At 47.3% G+C, this 17,055-nt stretch overlaps 2 protein-coding genes across 2 annotated transcripts; one reads left to right on the top strand and one right to left on the bottom strand.

Annotated features, from left to right (window-relative positions):
* The first annotated feature begins 2,971 nt into the window (after positions 1–2,971).
* On the top strand, positions 2,972–16,745 carry LOC140719407 (uncharacterized). The gene is made up of 3 exons (XM_073034039.1): positions 2,972–3,347; positions 14,251–14,279; positions 16,340–16,745. The coding sequence occupies exons 1-3, from the start codon at positions 2,984–2,986 to the stop codon at positions 16,739–16,741; spliced, it is 795 nt and encodes a 264-aa protein (XP_072890140.1). The 5' UTR covers positions 2,972–2,983; the 3' UTR covers positions 16,742–16,745.
* Positions 5,595–6,100, bottom strand: LOC140719481 (histone H2B 7-like). Its single transcript, XM_073034184.1, has one exon. It carries the CDS (start codon positions 6,075–6,077, stop codon positions 5,715–5,717), a length of 363 nt encoding a protein of 120 aa, XP_072890285.1. The 5' UTR covers positions 6,078–6,100; the 3' UTR covers positions 5,595–5,714.
* Positions 16,746–17,055: the final 310 nt, after the last annotated feature.

Raw genomic sequence — 17,055 nt, 5'->3', positions numbered from 1 at the left:
GGACGCCACACACTAAATGTTTTGAAGTTAAAAGTAAGTACAGTATGCTGATGAGGGCAGTGTTGTTTACATAGACTTCTTTGAGGCCTTTGCATTTCAGGCATGCGAGTCTGGTCCAAACGATCAGAACCCATGAGATACAAAGTGAAGTGCAAACTGGGTCTAAAAGCAGCTTGGCATATGGGAGGCACAGGGTAGTTGTTCTTCTCACTCTACGTTTGTGACCAGTGGTGTGGTGTGTCACATCGATTGGGGCTAGGATCCTTTCTGTTTCTGGTAGACTTCAACAACTTGGATGTTAATGTAGTTGGTGAGATCAGCACGATACAAAAATATCTGCTGATGTGAAGATAGTGAGGAGGATTGTCTTAGACATGACATGGTCTTCATCATCTGGACCACCAGGCAGAGGAATGTCAGATGGAATTTAATCTTGTCTAGTGAGAGGGAAATAGTACATTGGTCTTTATTAAAGGTGGGTTGGAGATTAGAAATTGAGAATTATTTTTTCGTTTTACAGGGAGTTGTTGAGGTCACACTGGAGGACTGGGGACAGTTCTGGTCCCCTCACTGAAGAACAGATCACTCAATGGATTCAACAGGACAATTCCAGGGATGAGAGAGTTGTTTTATTACAAAATTCCAAAGAAATCAGATCCAAGTCCTTCAGGGTTTAGAAACATTTAGAAACTTTCTTGAACCTCACAAGGTCCCTTAGGGGTGTTGACAGGGAGATGTTGTGATGTTTCCACCAGTGGGAGAAGCTGGAATGGTGGTACACAGGTGAGGGAGTGGTCATTTAAAGTTGACGTGCAGGAATGTCTTGCAAAGGGTGAGGAAAACTTGGAGGATGGATCACTGGAGGAATTTAAAGAGGAGGGAGATACAATTTGGAAAGACCAGGGATATGAGGGCGATGTGCAACTGGCATAGAAGAGGAGCTGAGGCCTGGGGCAGATTCATGATCACATTGGGTAGTGGGAAAGGGGTGAGGTGCCAGGTGGGAACTCCTGCTCCTGTTGTCTTGAATTCCTCTGAGTGTGGTTCTCATTGGGACTCTGTCTGCAGGAGTCCTTCAGGGGAAATGACCTGCAGAGTGGTTAGGAGTGAGTGGGGCACAGGACTGATGAGAGTGTTGTACAAGGTGATAGCACCTAATGGATGAGTCAAATGGTCTCTTGTGGCCATATATTCCCTCGTATCACATCGCACCCACGTTTAGAGTTCGGAATGGACAATCTTAGTTTGTTAAGTAAGGACACACTTCTGTTAAGACACTTGCACTGAATTCCAAGTACACTGAGCTGCCAGAACACAGGACCGGTCAGTGTGGACACAGACCAATGCAACACTCCACTCTTTAATACCAGGTTGGGGATTTAAGAAAAAAGACCACTGATGGCCCAGAGCTGGGCAATCCCAGTATTACACTGTAACTCTGTCTGATAAACATCTTCAGCATCGTACTGTAGGACATAGATCTTTACTACAACCAGTTGTAGAAACGTGAACATTAAAAAAAATCGACAAATACTGAAAATCTAAAACAAAAATAGAAAATGCTGAAACACTAACAGAACACGCTACATCTGGCAATTATTTCTAGCGTTTCTAGGATTATCTTCATGTCTTCTCTAGAAACAGGTGAGACCCTGAAGGACTGGTGAGTGTCCAATGTTGTACCAACATTTAAGAAGGGAACAGGAGAAAATCCTTGGAACTATAAACTGATGAGTCTCACTTCAGTTGTTGGAAAATTGCTGGAGAAGCCTCTTAGGGATAGCATATATGAACATTTGGAAACTCATGGTCTAGTTGGGGAGAGCCAACATTGCTTTGAGCATGTCAGGCTGTATTTTACCAAGAAACAGAGTTTGACTAGGTCACAAGAGAGACTGATGAGGGTAAGGCAGTAGATATTGTGTACATGGACATAGGCGTTTGACGAATTCCCTCATGGGAGATGAATCCAGAAGATTAAGATGCATGGGATCTGCCACAAATCGTCTGTTTGGAATCAGAATTGGCTTGCCACTAGAAGACAGAGGGTCACGGTTGAAGGGACCTATTCGAGCTGGAGGTCTGTAAATAGTGGAGGTCTGCCGGGATCTGTGCTGTGACCTCTGCTGCTTGTGATGTATATAAATGGCCTGTGTAAAATGTAGAAGGGCGGGTTAGTAAATTTGTGGATGATACCAAGATTGCTGGAGTTCTGGATACTGCAGCAGACTGGCAAAGACTACAGCACCGTGTTTGAAGGGACAAAGAAGGTGAACAATACACCAGGTCCAAGTATATCGCCAAAGGATGCTGAAACCCCAAAAGGCTCTATCTTTCCAAGAAAGATTCCAAGAAAGGTCTACATTTTCAAACACTTGTCCCAGTGAAACTTTTCGGTGACAATGAATGAAGTCGAATAGGATTTTTGTGTTTACTGTTGTTTGTATTCGAGTTATGAAGTAATGCCTCTCAATTACTCCACTATACTGTTTCCTAAGTGCACTGAATCTGTATGAGAATAAATTAACCCTCATATCGCTCTTTCTGTGCTTCCACCATAGTTTGTGAAGAGACCCTTCGATGATGTGATGTGTTTTCATAAAGAAAGATACATTCACAGAGACAGTTATGATATAATTAATTCACTTTCCATGCAGACAGAACAGGACTGGTCATGTGGGCAGTCTATGCTCGCTCAGATATTGCTGACAGCTTTCTTTTGGACTACAGTTTAATTTTTTTTCCCTTGGCGGGCTTTTCAAATTTCATGTCCTTTTAGCTACTGACAGTCATTTTCCACACTTTTCTCGCTGCCGTCTGATCATTGGAGAATTGGACAACTCGCTGATTGGGTTTTTCCAAATCACCAATTGGAGAAAGTGCTGCAGCACCAATCGTAAGTGCCCTTCCACAATCCCCCAGAAACTATAGAAATGACGAAATCGGAACAATTTTTTCATTCTCTGTTTACGAGTGTGTGAAAATGAGCGGACGAGGGAAAACCGGTGGTAAGGCTAAGAGCAAGCCCAAGTCTCGCTCGTCCCGGGCCGGACTGCAGTTCCCTGTGGGCCGTGTTCACAGGCACCTGAGAAAGGGTAATTATGCTGAACGGGTGGGTGCCGGAGCCCCAGTCTATCTGGCTGCTGTACTCGAGTATCTGACGGCTGAAGTTCTGGAGTTGGCCGGCAACGCGGCCCGAGACAACAAGAAGACCCGCATCATCCCCAGACACCTGCAGCTGGCCGTCCGCAACGACGAGGAGCTCAACAAACTGCTGGGAGGGGTGACCATCGCTCAGGGCGGGGTACTGCCCAATATCCAGGCCGTGCTTTTGCCCAAGAAAACCGGCGGACCCACCAACCCCAAGGGCAAATAAACAAGTGAAATGTCAGTTAAAAGACCCAAAGGCTCTTTTCAGAGCCACCCATATTGTCTAAGAAAAGGGCTGATACAGACTGGGGTGACTCCGGCTGTTTTCCATCTGCGCGTCAATCCTAGATTATTACACACTCAGTCTGAAACGCTTATCCTCCCCTGAAAATAATATTAATCTGCAGACAGAGCGCGCGCTCTGAACCTGGCCTCCGTCCTCGTCCCGTATGTTACCGAAAATTAATATTTTTTTGCTTCTGGATGACTGCAGAGCGGTGCTTGATTGGCGGTAAATTGCCTAATCTCATTTCTCAGTCCCAGTTCTCCGGAAATGCCCGATTAGAGAGCGTTCTTAATCGCCAATGAACAGGCAATAGGAGAAGCGCCAAAACTAACGGCCAGACCACTAAAATTGTGAAAGTTGTAACGTCCGCGAAGAGTAAGATAATTTTATAGAACCGTCCGAAAGTTTGTGTGTATTTATATTTTACGGTTTGTGAATGGGGCCACATGATCCTGATCCGTTTATAATAGACTGCGCGAATTAAGTTTAATGTTCAAAGTAAAGTTATCAAACTGTGTAGACAATGTACAGCCTTGAAATTCTTCTTGCAGAAACCCGCAAAACAAAGACAATTGAATGCACCAGAAACCATACTGAAAGATCGATGACCAACCAATGTGCAAGAGGATAAATCGCGCAAATAATTTAAAAACAAATAAAATTGTGAAATTTGTAAAGTCAGTCAGGAGGAAAATAACTTTATATAAAAGTTTATGTTCGGACTGTTATGTACATATGCCTGTGAGAAAGACACCATGATCCTGATCCAGTTATAATATACTGTGTGAATGCGGTTTACAGTTCAAAGTAATATTTATTATCAGAGTACACCTGTGTTACCACTTTCAACCCGGAACTTCACTTTCCTGAGAGCAAAGTAATGTTTCAAAGTAAAGTTACCAAATTATGTACACTATACACAGTCTTGAAATTCTTCTTTCAGGAACCCACAAAACAAAGGCACATAAACTACCCAACACTACTGACTGCAACCAATGCGCAAAAGACGGCGAATCGGTTAATAACCCCAAAACAACACAAACAAGCAATTAATTCACATTAATTACAATTACATTCAGCAGCAGGATCGCCGAAAGTCAGTATTCCGATATGAGAGTGACTGTGAATTTAATTTTCATTTTAATCACCGATCGGTACAAATACGGAATCAGAACATAGATATATAGATACTTTATTCATCCCCATGGGGAAATTCAACATTTTTTCCCAATGTCCCATACACTTATTGTAGCAAAACTAATTACATACAATACTTAACTCAGTAAAAATATGATATGCATCTAAAATCACCCTCTCAAAAAGCATTAATAATAGCTTTTAAAAATTTCTTAAGTAGTTTACTTAAATACATTCAGTCCTAATCCCGGCACTTTAACATATCTTACTCCTGGCGGTTGAATTGTAAAGCCGAATGGCATTGGGGAGTAATGATCTCTTCATCCTGTCTGAGGAGCATTGCATCGATACAACCTGTCGCTGAAACTGCTTCTCTGTCTCTGGATGGTGCTATGTAGAGGATGTTCAGGGTTTTCCATAATTGACCGTAGCCTACTCAGCGCCCTTCGCTCTGCTACCGATGTTATACTCCTGAGTACTTTGCCCACGACAGAGTCCGCCTTCCTTACCAGCTTATTAAGACGTGAGGCGTCCCTCTTCTTAATGCTGCCTCCCCAACACGCCACCACAAAGAAGAGGGCGCTCTCCACAACAGACCTATAGAACATCTTCAGCATCTCAATACAAACATTGAACATGACAGGATTCTGTTTTAATTTGAAACGCATCCGGCTATGGACGGTTCGCATTTCATAAGTTACGATGGAGGGCGAGACTGCAATGTAAAAAAACCGTGAACCTATACTGAATCACAAGTACAAATAAGACGCAGGACAGTTCCAGCACAGGGAACTGTTGGTGATAAAGCGAATCAGTAACAGCAAGTTTCTGCCTCACAACGATGCACTTTGTGTGTAGTTGTGTGTGTGAATGTCTGAAGACGGAAACAAGCTGACAACAGAAGGGGAAAATGCTCGGTGACAGTACACAGGGTAGTGAGAGCGAGTCCGGGATTAAAACGGGCATACGATCGCAAACCTTGATCGCTATAAATAATAATTATTTCTAAACTGAAAATCTGCAAGGAAAGGTTAGTTAGTAATCACTGCTGAAATATTGGAGCAACTCTTTCAGCGATGGAGTGAGTGGCTCTTAAAAGAGCCGTTGTTTTCGGTTTGTTTAGTCAGTAGTTGATAGAGCTTCACTTGGAGCTGGTGTACTTGGTGACCGCCTTTGTCCCTTCCGACACGGCGTGCTTGGCCAGCTCCCCGGGCAGCAGCAGGCGCACGGCGGTCTGGATCTCCCGAGAGGTGATGGTCGACCGCTTGTTGTAATGGGCCAGGCGGGAAGCCTCGCGCGCGATGCGCTCGAAAATATCGTTCACGAACGAGTTCATGACGCTCATGGCCTTGGAGGAGATGCCGGTGTCGGGGTGAACCTGCTTCATCACCTTGTAGACGTAGATGGAGTAAGTCTCCCTCCTCGACCTCCTGCGCTTCTTGGTGCCCTTGGCCTTGGACACGGCTTTCTTGGCGCCTTTCTTCGGAGCTTTGGTTTCAGGCATTTCTTCACTCAGTTACCGACCCAGAAAATGCGGAACTCACTCGGAGTGCGGATTAAATCGGCAATGTGTCTCCACCCTATGCTAATGAAGGATTCAGGATAACAAGTTTGTCATTGGTTTGTTTGGACGTATGAAAATTATTACATTTATCTAACGTTTTGAATAGAAGAATGAAGGGAGCAATTACGGTGTCTGGCTGTTGCCAGTCTCAACCCGCCCAGAATCCGGCACCGCCGGTGGAAGCGAAGGCGAAATAAGGTGCCGCTGAGAATCATTTAATTTCTTCTTGGAACTGAGGATCTTGGAATTGTAGATCTCAGACCGAGTTAATTACAACTAAATTCTGATCTACACACGGCAAGTCTGAACCTACATGGGTGTGAGGGGATGATCTGAACAACCTGTGTTATCCCGTGTGGGCTGAAAGGCCTTACTCTGTGCCAGACTTTCCTGGGATTGGTTTAATTCTTTCAAGATGTGTGGGCATTGCCAGCAATGTATCCCAATCCGCAGTCCTTCTGGAGTGACTTTCTAACCCATTTCAGAGGGCAGAGAAGGGTCTGTCACACCACTGTGCCTGGAGTTGCACTGATGCTGTCGAAAGGACGGCAGATTTCCTCCCCTAAAGGGTATTAGAAACATAGAAAACGTACAGCACAATACAGGCCCTTCGGCCCACAAAGTTGTGTCGAACATGTCCCAACCTCGGAAATTACTAGGCTAACATATAGACCTCAATTTTACTAAGCTCCATGTACCTATCTAAAAGCCTCTTAAAAGACCCTATCGTATCCGGCTCATCACCGTTACCGGCAGCCCATTCCACGCTCTCACCACTGAGTAAAAAAACTTGCCCCTGACATCTCCTCTGTACCTTCTCCCCAGCACCCTAAACCTGTGTCCTCTTGTGGCAGCAACCATTTCAGCCCTGGGAAAAAGCCTCTGACTATCCACACGATCATTGCCTCTCATCACCCTGTACACATCTATCAGGTCACCTCTCATCCTCCTTCACTCCAAGGAGAAAAGGCCAAGTTCACACAACCTATTCTCACAAGGCATGCTCCCCAATCCAGGCAACATCCTTGTAAATCTCCTCTGCACCCTTGCTATGGCTTCCACATCCTTCCCGTAGTGAGGCGACCAGAACTGAGCACAGTACTCCAAGTGGGATCTGACCAGGGTCCCATATAGATGCAACATTACCTCTCGGCTCCTAAATTCAATTCCACGATTGATGAAGGCCAATAAACCCTATCGATTCTTAACCAGAGTGTCGATCTGCGCAGCTGCTTTGAGCGTCCTATGGACTCGGACCCCAAGACCCCCCGATCCTCCACACTGTCAAGAGTCTTAACGTTAATACTATATTCTGCCATCATATTTGTCCGACCAAAATGAACCACTTCACTCTCATCTGGGTTGCGCTCCATGTGCCACTTGTCAGCCCAGTTTTGCATCCTATCAATGTCCCGCTGTAATCTCTGACAGCCCTCCACACTATCCACAACACCTCCAACCTTTGTGTCATCAGCAAAATTACTACCCCATCCCTCCACTTACTCGTCCAGGTCATTTATAAAAATCACGAAGAGCAAGGGTCCCAGAACAGATCCCCGAGGCACTCCACTGGCGACCAAACTCCAGGCAGAATATGACACGTCTACAACCACTCTTTGCCTTCTGTGGGCAAGCCAGTTCTGGATCCACAAAGCAATGTCCCTTTGGATCCCATGCTTCCTTACTTCCTTAATAAGCTTTGCGTGGGGTACCTTATGAAATGCCTTGCTGAAATCCATATACACTACATCTACTGCTCTTCCTTCATCAATGTGTTTAGTCACATCCTGAAAAAATTCAATCAGGCTCGTAAGGCACGACCTGCCCTTGACCAATCCATGCTGGCTACTCCTAATCATATTATTGTCATAAGGAGGGCATTGGGAATGGACCCAAATGCAAGACACAGACACTGAAGTGCTAGGGAGAGCACTAGGTGTATCAAGAAAGCAAGGGAAGTGGCGAAGAAACGACACTGGACAAGACACAGGCACTGGACAAGACTAGGAGACAGGGCATGGGCTAGGACCTGACATGGACAGGAAAGTGGGACCTTGATGAGGAACTAGGAACTGGGCACCTGGGCAAGGAATCCGAGCCAGAGACTGGACAGGGACCCGGAACCTGGGTCTTGACTCGGGCTCGGACTCCGGATCTAGGCGAGGACTGGACGTGGCAAGGCAACAGAACTGGACGTGGGGTAGGACGCAGGACTCCAGGGCTGGACAAAGACATGAAGCTCAGACCTGGACGAGGACATGAAACTCAGACTTGGTCGAGAACGTGATGCTCAGACTTGATCGAGAACGTGATGCTCAGACTTGGTCTTGATCGACGGAGAGCAGGAACACAGAGCCTCGGTCGAGGGAGAGCAAAGCAGAAGCGGGGAGAGGCATAGCTGGACATGGACACTAGCCCTGGACGAGACCAGGACTTAGGGCCTAGGCTACGACTTGGACTTGGTCTCGGACTGGATCCTCCTCGGAGCCTTGGACTTGAGCACAGGAACACCGAGACTAGGATTGGAGAACAGGAACATAGAACACAGAGCCAGGACCCTTTCTTGGGAACAGGATGTAGGGCCAGGGCTTTACACAGAGTCGGGACCCCTCCGGGGTACAGGACATAGGACCGGGACTCATACAAGGACAATAAACTCAGGGACACAAAGACAGTTCCAAGCTTAACAATAGATAGTTCCTTCTGTTGGCATGGCAAAGCTCCGGTCTCACTCTTGTGGCTGAACTTGATGGCGATACAGGCGAGGACGCAGGTGAAGTAACCGGCAAGGCTTCTGGCGTGGGTACCCGGCAAGGATTCAGAGAGAAGGAAGGGAACAGTCCAGCTTCAGAGTAACGGCAAAGACAGCTGACTTACCCAACAGAGGCAAGGACAGGAAGGGACAGATCCTACCGTAGGGTAACAGCAAAAACGGCCTGACTTACCCCACAGAGGCGAGGACAGGATACCGACGAGACGAACCAGCACCTACACTGGAACCAACGGTCACTTATATTCCCATCCCGAGACGAGAATCAGGTGCCTATCCTTAACCCCAAATGAAACAAGGGACAGCCAGAAGACCCGGAGTCTGGAGTACATAGTCTGGACGGTAAACCAGAACGCGGTCTTTATGGACCGGACCATGATAACTATACCTCTCCAAATGTTCAGAAATGCTGCCTCCCAGGATCTTCTCCATCAATTACCAACCACTGAGATAAGTCTCACTGATCTATAATTTCCTGGGCTATCTCTACTCCCTTACTTGAATAAAGGAACAACATTCACAACCCTCCAATCCTCTGGAACCTCTCCTGTCCCCATTGATGACGCAAAGATCATCACCAAAGGCTCAGCAATCTCCTCCCTCGCCTCCCACCGTAGCCTCGGGTACATTTCGTCTGGTACCGGCAACTTATCCAACTTGATGCTTTCCAAATGCTCCAGCACATCCTCTTTCTTAATGTCTACATGCTCAAGCTTTTCAGTCTGCTGCAAGTCATCACTACAATCACTAAGATCCTTTTCCATAGTGAATACTGAAGTAAAGTATTCATTAAGTACCTCTGCTATTTCCTCTGGTTGCATAAACACTTTGCCACTGTCACACATGATAGGTCCTATTCTTTCACGTCTTATCCTCTTGCTCTTCACATACTTGTAGAATGCCTTGGGGTTTTCCTTAATCCTGCTCGCCAAGGCCTTCTCATGGCCCCTTCTGGCTCTACTAATTTCCTTCTTAAGCTCGTTCCTAGTAGCCTTATAATCTTCTAGATCTCTAACATTTCCTAGCTCTGAGCCTTTTGTAAGCTTTTCTTTTCTTCTTGATTATATCTATTACAGCCTTTGTACACTACGATTCCTGTACCCTACAATAACTTCCCTGTCTCATTGGAAAGTACCTATATAGAACTCTATACAAATACCCTCTGAATATTTGCCACATTTCTTCCATACTTTTCCCTGAGAACATCTGTTTCCAATGTAAGCCTCCAATTTCCTGCCTGATAGCCTCATAATTCCCCTTACTCCAATTAAACGCTTTTCTAACTTGTCTGTTCCTATCTCTCTCCAATGCTGTGATAAAGGAGATAGAATTATGATGACTATCTCCAAAATGCTCTCTCACTGAGAGATCTGACATCTGACCAGGTTCATTTCCCAATACCAAATCAAGTACAGCACCTCGTCTTGAAGGCTTATCTACATACTGTGTCAAGACACCATCCTGAACACACCTAACAAGCTCCACCCCATCTGAACCCCTTGCTCTAGGGAGATGCCAATCGATATTTGGGAAATTAAAATCTCCCATCATGACAACTGTTATTATTACACCTTCCCAGGATCTGTTTCTGTATCTGCTCTTCGATATCTCCTTTGCTATTGGGCGGCCTACAAAAAGCACCCAGTAAACTTATTGACCCCTTCCTGTTCCTAAGCTCCACCCACAGAGAATCCGTAGTCAATTCTTCCATGGCGTCCATATTTTCTGCAGCAATGACACTATCTCTGATCAACAGTGCCATGCCCCCATCTCATTTGCTTCCCTCCCTGTCCTTTATGAACCATCTAAAGCCCAGCACTTGCTGTAACCAATCCTGTCCCTGAGGCATCCAAGTCTCTGTAATGGCCATTATATCTCCAAGTACTGATCCACACTCTCTTATCCGCTTTGTTCACAAAACTCCTTACATTAAAATAGACACATCTCAAGCCTCTGGTCTGAGCGCATCCTTTCACTATCACCTGCCTATCCTCCTTCTCGCACTGTCTACAAGCTTTCTCTATTTGTGAGTAACCTGCTCTTCCCCAGTCTCTACAGTCCGGATCCCATACAATTCTAGTTTAACCTCTTCCCAGTAGTTTTAGCAAACCTCCCTGCCAGGATATTGGTCCCCCTGAGATTCAAGTGCAACTCGTCCTTTTTGTACAGGTCACACCTGCTCCAAATGACGTCCCAATGATCCAGAAAACTGAATCCCTGCCGCCTGCTCAAATCCCTCAGCCACACATTTATCCTCAACCTCAATCTATTCCTATTCTCACTGTTGCATGGCACTGACAGTAATCCCGAGATTACTAGCTTTGCAGTCCTGCTTTTCAACTTCCTTCCAAACTCCCTGTAGTCTTTCTTCAGGACCTCTTCCCTTTTCCTACCTATGTAATTGGTAACAATTTGTACTACAACCTTTGGCTGTTCACCCTCCCACGGCAGGATATTTTGGACGCGATCCGAGAATCCCGGACCCTGGCACCAGGGAGGCAAACTACCATCCGAGATTCATTCCTGCATCCACAGAATCGCCTGTCTAACCCCTTAACTATAGAGTCGCCTATCACTACTGCCTTCCTCGTCTCTTCCCTACCCTTCTGAGCCACAGGGCCGGACTCCGTGCCAGAGGCATAACCACTGTTGTTTCCTCCAGGTAGGTTGTCTCTCCCCCCCCCCCCCCAACAGTACTTAAACAGGAGCACTTATTGTCAAGGGGTACAGCCACAGCGATACTCTCTAGTACCTGACTCTTTCCCTTTCCCCTCAGGACTGTAACTGACTTGTCTGTCTCCTGTGGCCCCGATGTGACCACCTGCCTATAACTCCTCTCTATCATCTCCTTGCTCTCCCTGACCAGGCGAAGGTCATCAAGCTGCATCTCCAGTTCCCTAACTCGGATCCCTCAGGAGCTGCAGCTCAAGACCTGGTGCAGACATGGCCGTCCGGGAGGCTGGGAGACTCCAGGACCCCCCACATCTGACACTGAGCACAGAAAACTGGCCTCACACACATACTTCCTACCTTGCCTTGTCCGATTACCGCCTAAGCCCGTTGAGCCAAAGCCCTACCACTCTGCTGCCTCTCACTCCGTTGCCCGCTGGATACAGCGATCTTCATTTTAAAACTTCCGTGCTTTACTGGCTGATGTCATGCGCCTGCGCAGTCTCGCCCCTCTTTAACCCGAGTGTTTAAAATCTCACTTTACTCCGAAAAATTAGCAGTTTACCCTCGGCCTTCTTGATCCTGATGGGTTTTCACCTCAGGTCAGTACTGACAACAATGGACTAACTATTTATTCCAACATAGGTAGTCTGCTGTGGTGCCGACTGCATTTGGGACGCCACACACTAAATGTTTTGAAGTTGAAAGTAAGTACAGTATGCTGATGAGGGCAGTGTGTCAGGAGGGGCCGAATGGACCCAAACGCAGGACGCAGGCACTGAAGTACTAGGGGGAGGACAGGATGGGGATGCCATGGCATTTAAGGGTAGAGCTGGGCTTCAGGTAGATAGTGTCGGGCAGGCGGGCCGGGCCGGACCGGCCCCCGGGGTTCAGGCGGGCGGGGTGGGGGGGGGGGGGGGCGGAGCGGGCTCCCGAAGTTCGAGTTCAGGTAGACAGTCTCCCGGGGTTCAGGCGGGCAGGTCCCCGAGTGTCAGCAGGTAGAGCGGAGCGGGTTCCCAAGGGTTCAGGCAGGCAGGCAGGCTCCCGGGGTTCAGTCAGGCAGGCAGGCAGACAGGTCTAGGTGGCGATAGGCTAGCCGAGAGCCCACCATGGGCAGGCCGCATGTATCCCGGGTAGGTACGCCTCCCAGGCGGAAACACCGGAGGCCTGGGCACGACGCGAACCCCTAGGCGGGTGCGGGGCACTATCCCAGAGTTCGGGCGGAAGACGAGGACGGGGCAGAAACCCCACCGGGCCACGGCGGGTCGGCTGGATCCACCCGACGGAGGCAAGGGATAAGAACAGGCAGAACCTCCGCCAGGCCACGGCGGGTCGGCCAGACGTGCCCGACAGGGGCAAGGGGTACGAACGGGCATAGGTCCAGGTCGATCAACACAACAGCCATGACAACGGGAAATTCGGAAACGGCCGGCAGACAGCGCGACCGCGCGAAACACAGAACCGAACGGAGAAGCGGGACCAGAGCATGGGAAGAAAGGTGAGGGAGCGGACCAACCTGGCAGTACTGGAACGGGCAGAGAAGCATGATGAAGAATAGGTCTGAGCCCGTGCGGGATAACAGAATGCAGAGACGAGTTCGGAGCAGGCGGGGAAACAGAACAAAACGATCACCCGCCTGGTCCCAGTCCCAAGGCCCCTTATTAACACCGGCAGCTCAAAGAGTTACAGGTGTGCCTTCTTGAACCAGGAGGGTCCTAACTAGATCACGGGTGACGGGAGGGACAACTGCAGGACCAGGAGTCCGGAGCCCTCGGACCGGATCAAAACCCGGAACGCGGTTCCGGACCGGACCCTGACACAGTGTTGTTTACATAGACTTCTTTGAGGCCTTTGCATTTCAGGCATGCGAGTCTGGTCCAAACGATCAGAACCCATGAGATACAAAGTGAAGTGCAAACTGGGTCTAAAAGCAGCTTGGCTTATGGGAGGCACAGGGTAGTGGTGGAGAGTTGTTCTTCTCACTCCACGTTTGTGACCAGTGGTGTGGTGTGTCACATCGATTGGGGCTAGGATCCTTTCTGTTTCTGGTAGACTTCAACAACTTGGATGTTAATGTAGTTGGTGAGATCAGCACGATACAAAAAAATCTGCTGATGTGAAGATAGTGAGGAGGATTGTGTTAGACATGACATGGTCTTCATCATCTGGACCACCAGGCAGAGGAATGGCAGATGGAATTTAATCTTGTCCAGTGGGAGGGAAATAGTACATTGGTCTTTATTAAAGGTGGGTTGGAGATTAGAAATAGAGAATTATTTTTTTCGTTTTACAGGGAGTTGTTGAGGTCACACTGGAGGACTGGGGACAGTTCTGGTCCCCTCACTGAAGAACAGATCACTCAATGGATTCAACAGGACAATTCCAGGGATGAGAGAGTTGTTTTATTACAAAATTCCAAAGAAATCAGATGCAAGTCCTTCAGGGTTTAGAAACATGAGGAGTGACTTTCTTGAACCTCACAAGGTCCCTTAGGGGTGTTAACAGGAAGATGTTGTGATGTTTCCACCAGTGGGAGAAGCTGGAATGGTGGGACATAGGTGAGGGAGTGGTCACTTAAAGATGATGTGCAGGAATGTCTTGCAAAGGGTGAGGAAAACTTGGAGGATGGATCACTGGAGGAATTTAAAGAGGAGGGAGATACAATTTGGAAAGACCAGGGATATGAGGGTGATGTGCAACTGGCATAGAAGAGGAGCTGAGGCCTGGGGCAGATCCATGATCACATTGGGTAGTGGGAAAGGGGTGAGGTGCCAGGTGGGAACTCCTGCTCCTGTTGTCTTGAATTCCTCTGAGTGTGGTTCTCATGTGGGACTCTGTCTGCAGGAGTCCTTCAGGGGAAATGACCTGCAGAGTGGTTAGGAGTGAGTGGGGCACAGGACTGATGAGAGTGTTGTACAAGGTGATAGCACCTAATGGATGAGTCAAATGGTCTCTTGTGGCCATATATTCCCTCGTATCATATCCCACCCACGTTTAGAGTTCAGAATGGACAATCTTAGTTTGTTAAGTAAGGACACACTTCTGTTAAGACACTGGCACTGTATTCCAAGTACACTGAGCTGCCAGAACACAGGACCGGTCAGTGAGGACACAGACCAATACAACACTCCACTCTTTAATACCAGGTTGGGGATTTAAGGAAAAAGACCACTGATGACCCAGATCTGGGTAATCCCAGTATTACACTGTAACTCTGTCTGATAAACATCTTCAGCATCGTACTGTAGGACATAGATCTTTACTACAACCAGTTGTAGAAACGTGAACATTAAAAAAATCGACAAATACTGAAAATCTAAAACAAAAATAGAAAATCCTGAAACACTAACAGAACACGCTACATCTGGCAATTATTTCCAACGTTTCTAGGATTATCTTCATGTCTTCTCTAGAAACAGGTGAGACCCTGAAGGACTGGTGTGTGTCCAATGTTGTACCAACATTTAAGCAGGGAACAGGAGAAAATCTTAGGAACTATAAACTGATAAGTCTCACTTCAGTTGTTGGAAAATTGCTGGAGAAGCCTCTTAGGGATAGCATATATGAACATTTGGAAACTCATGGTCTAGTTGGGGAGAGCTAACATTGCTTTGAGCATGTCAGGCTGTATTTTACCAACTAACAGAGTTTGACTAGGTCACAAGAGAGACTGATGAGGGTAAGGCAGTAGATATTGTGTACATGGACATAGTCCATGTTTGACGAATTCCCTCATGGGAGATGAATCCAGAAGATTAAGATGCATGGGATCTGCCGCAAATCGTCTGTTTGGAATCAGAATTGGCTTGCCACTAGAAGACAGAGGGTCACAGTTGAAGGGCTGTTCGACAGCTATTCGAGCTGGAGGTCTGCAAATAGTGGAGGTCTGCCGGGATCTGTGCTGTGACCTCTGCTGTTTGTGATGTATATAAATGGCCTATGTAAAATGTAGAAGGGCGGGTTAGTAAATTTGTGGATGATACCAAGATTGCTGGAGCTCTGGATACTGTAGCAGACTGGCAAAGACTACAGCACCGTGTTTGAAGGGACAAAGAAGGTGAACAACTATACCAGCTCCAAGTATATCGCCAAAGGATGCTGAAACCCCAAAAGGCTCTATCTTTCCAAGAAAGATTCCAAGAAAGGTCTACATTTTCAAACACTTGTCCCAGTGAAACTTTTCGGTGACAATGAATGAAGTCGAATAGGATTTTTGTGTTTGCTGTTGTTTGTATTCGAGTTATGAAGTAATGCCTCTCAATTACTCCACTATACTGTTTGCTAAGTGCCCTGAATCTGTATGAGAATAAATTAACCCTCATATCGCTCTTTCTGTGCTTCAACCATAGTTTGTGAAGAGACCCTTCGATGATGTGATGTGTTTTCATAAAGAAGGATACATTCACAGAGACAGTTATGATATAATTAATTCACTTTCCGTGCGGACAGAACAGGACTGGTCATGTGGGCAGTCTATGCTCGCTCAGATATTGCTGACAGCTTTTTTTTGGACTACAGTTTAATTTTTTTTCCCTTGGCGGGCTTTTCAAATTTCAGGTCCTTTTAGGTACTGACAGTCATTTTCCACACATTTCTCGCTGCCAACTGATCATTGGAGAATTGGACAACTCGCTGATTGGATTTTTCCAAATCACCAGTTGGAGAAAGTGCTGCAGCACCAATCGTAAGTGCCCTTCCACAATCCCCCAGAAACTATAGAAATGGCGAAATCGGAACAATTTTTTCATTCTCTGTTTACGAGTGTGTGAAAATGAGTGGACGAGGGAAAACCGGTGGTAAGGCTAAGAGCAAGCCCAAGTCTCGCTCGTCCCGGGCCGGACTGCAGTTCCCGGTGGGCCGTGTTCACAGGCACCTGAGAAAGGGTAATTATGCTGAGCGGGTGGGTGCCGGAGCCCCAGTCTATCTGGCTGCTGTACTCGAGTATCTGACGGCTGAAGTTCTGGAGTTGGCCGGCAACGCGGCCCGAGACAACAAGAAGACCCGCATCATCCCCAGACACCTGCAGCTGGCCGTCCGCAACGACGAGGAGCTCAACAAGCTGCTGGGAGGGGTGACCATCGCTCAGGGCGGGGTACTGCCAAATATCCAGGCCGTGCTTTTGCCCAAGAAATCCGGCGGACCCGCCAACCCCAAGGGCAAATAAACAAGTGAAATGTCAGTTAAAATACCCAAAGGCTCTTTTCAGAGCCACCCATATTGTCTAAGAAAAGGGCTGATACAGACTGGGGTGACTCCGGCTGTTTTCCATCTGCGCGTCAATCCTAGATTATTACACACTCAGTCTGAAGCGCTTATCCTCCCCTGAAAATAATATTAATCTGCAGACAGAGCGCGCGCTCTGAACCTGGCCTCCGCCCTCGTCCCGTATGTTACCGAAAATTAATATTTTTTTGCTTCTGGATGACTGCAGAGCGGTGCTTGATCGGCGGTAAATTGCCTTATCTCATTTCTCAGTCC

The sequence above is a fragment of the Hemitrygon akajei genome, chromosome 31, assembly GCF_048418815.1.
Source record: "Hemitrygon akajei chromosome 31, sHemAka1.3, whole genome shotgun sequence".
Taxonomy (NCBI): Eukaryota; Metazoa; Chordata; class Chondrichthyes; order Myliobatiformes; family Dasyatidae; genus Hemitrygon; species Hemitrygon akajei.
The sequence above is the reverse complement of the archived record's forward strand: the minus strand, read 5'-3'. Positions and strand labels throughout refer to the sequence as shown.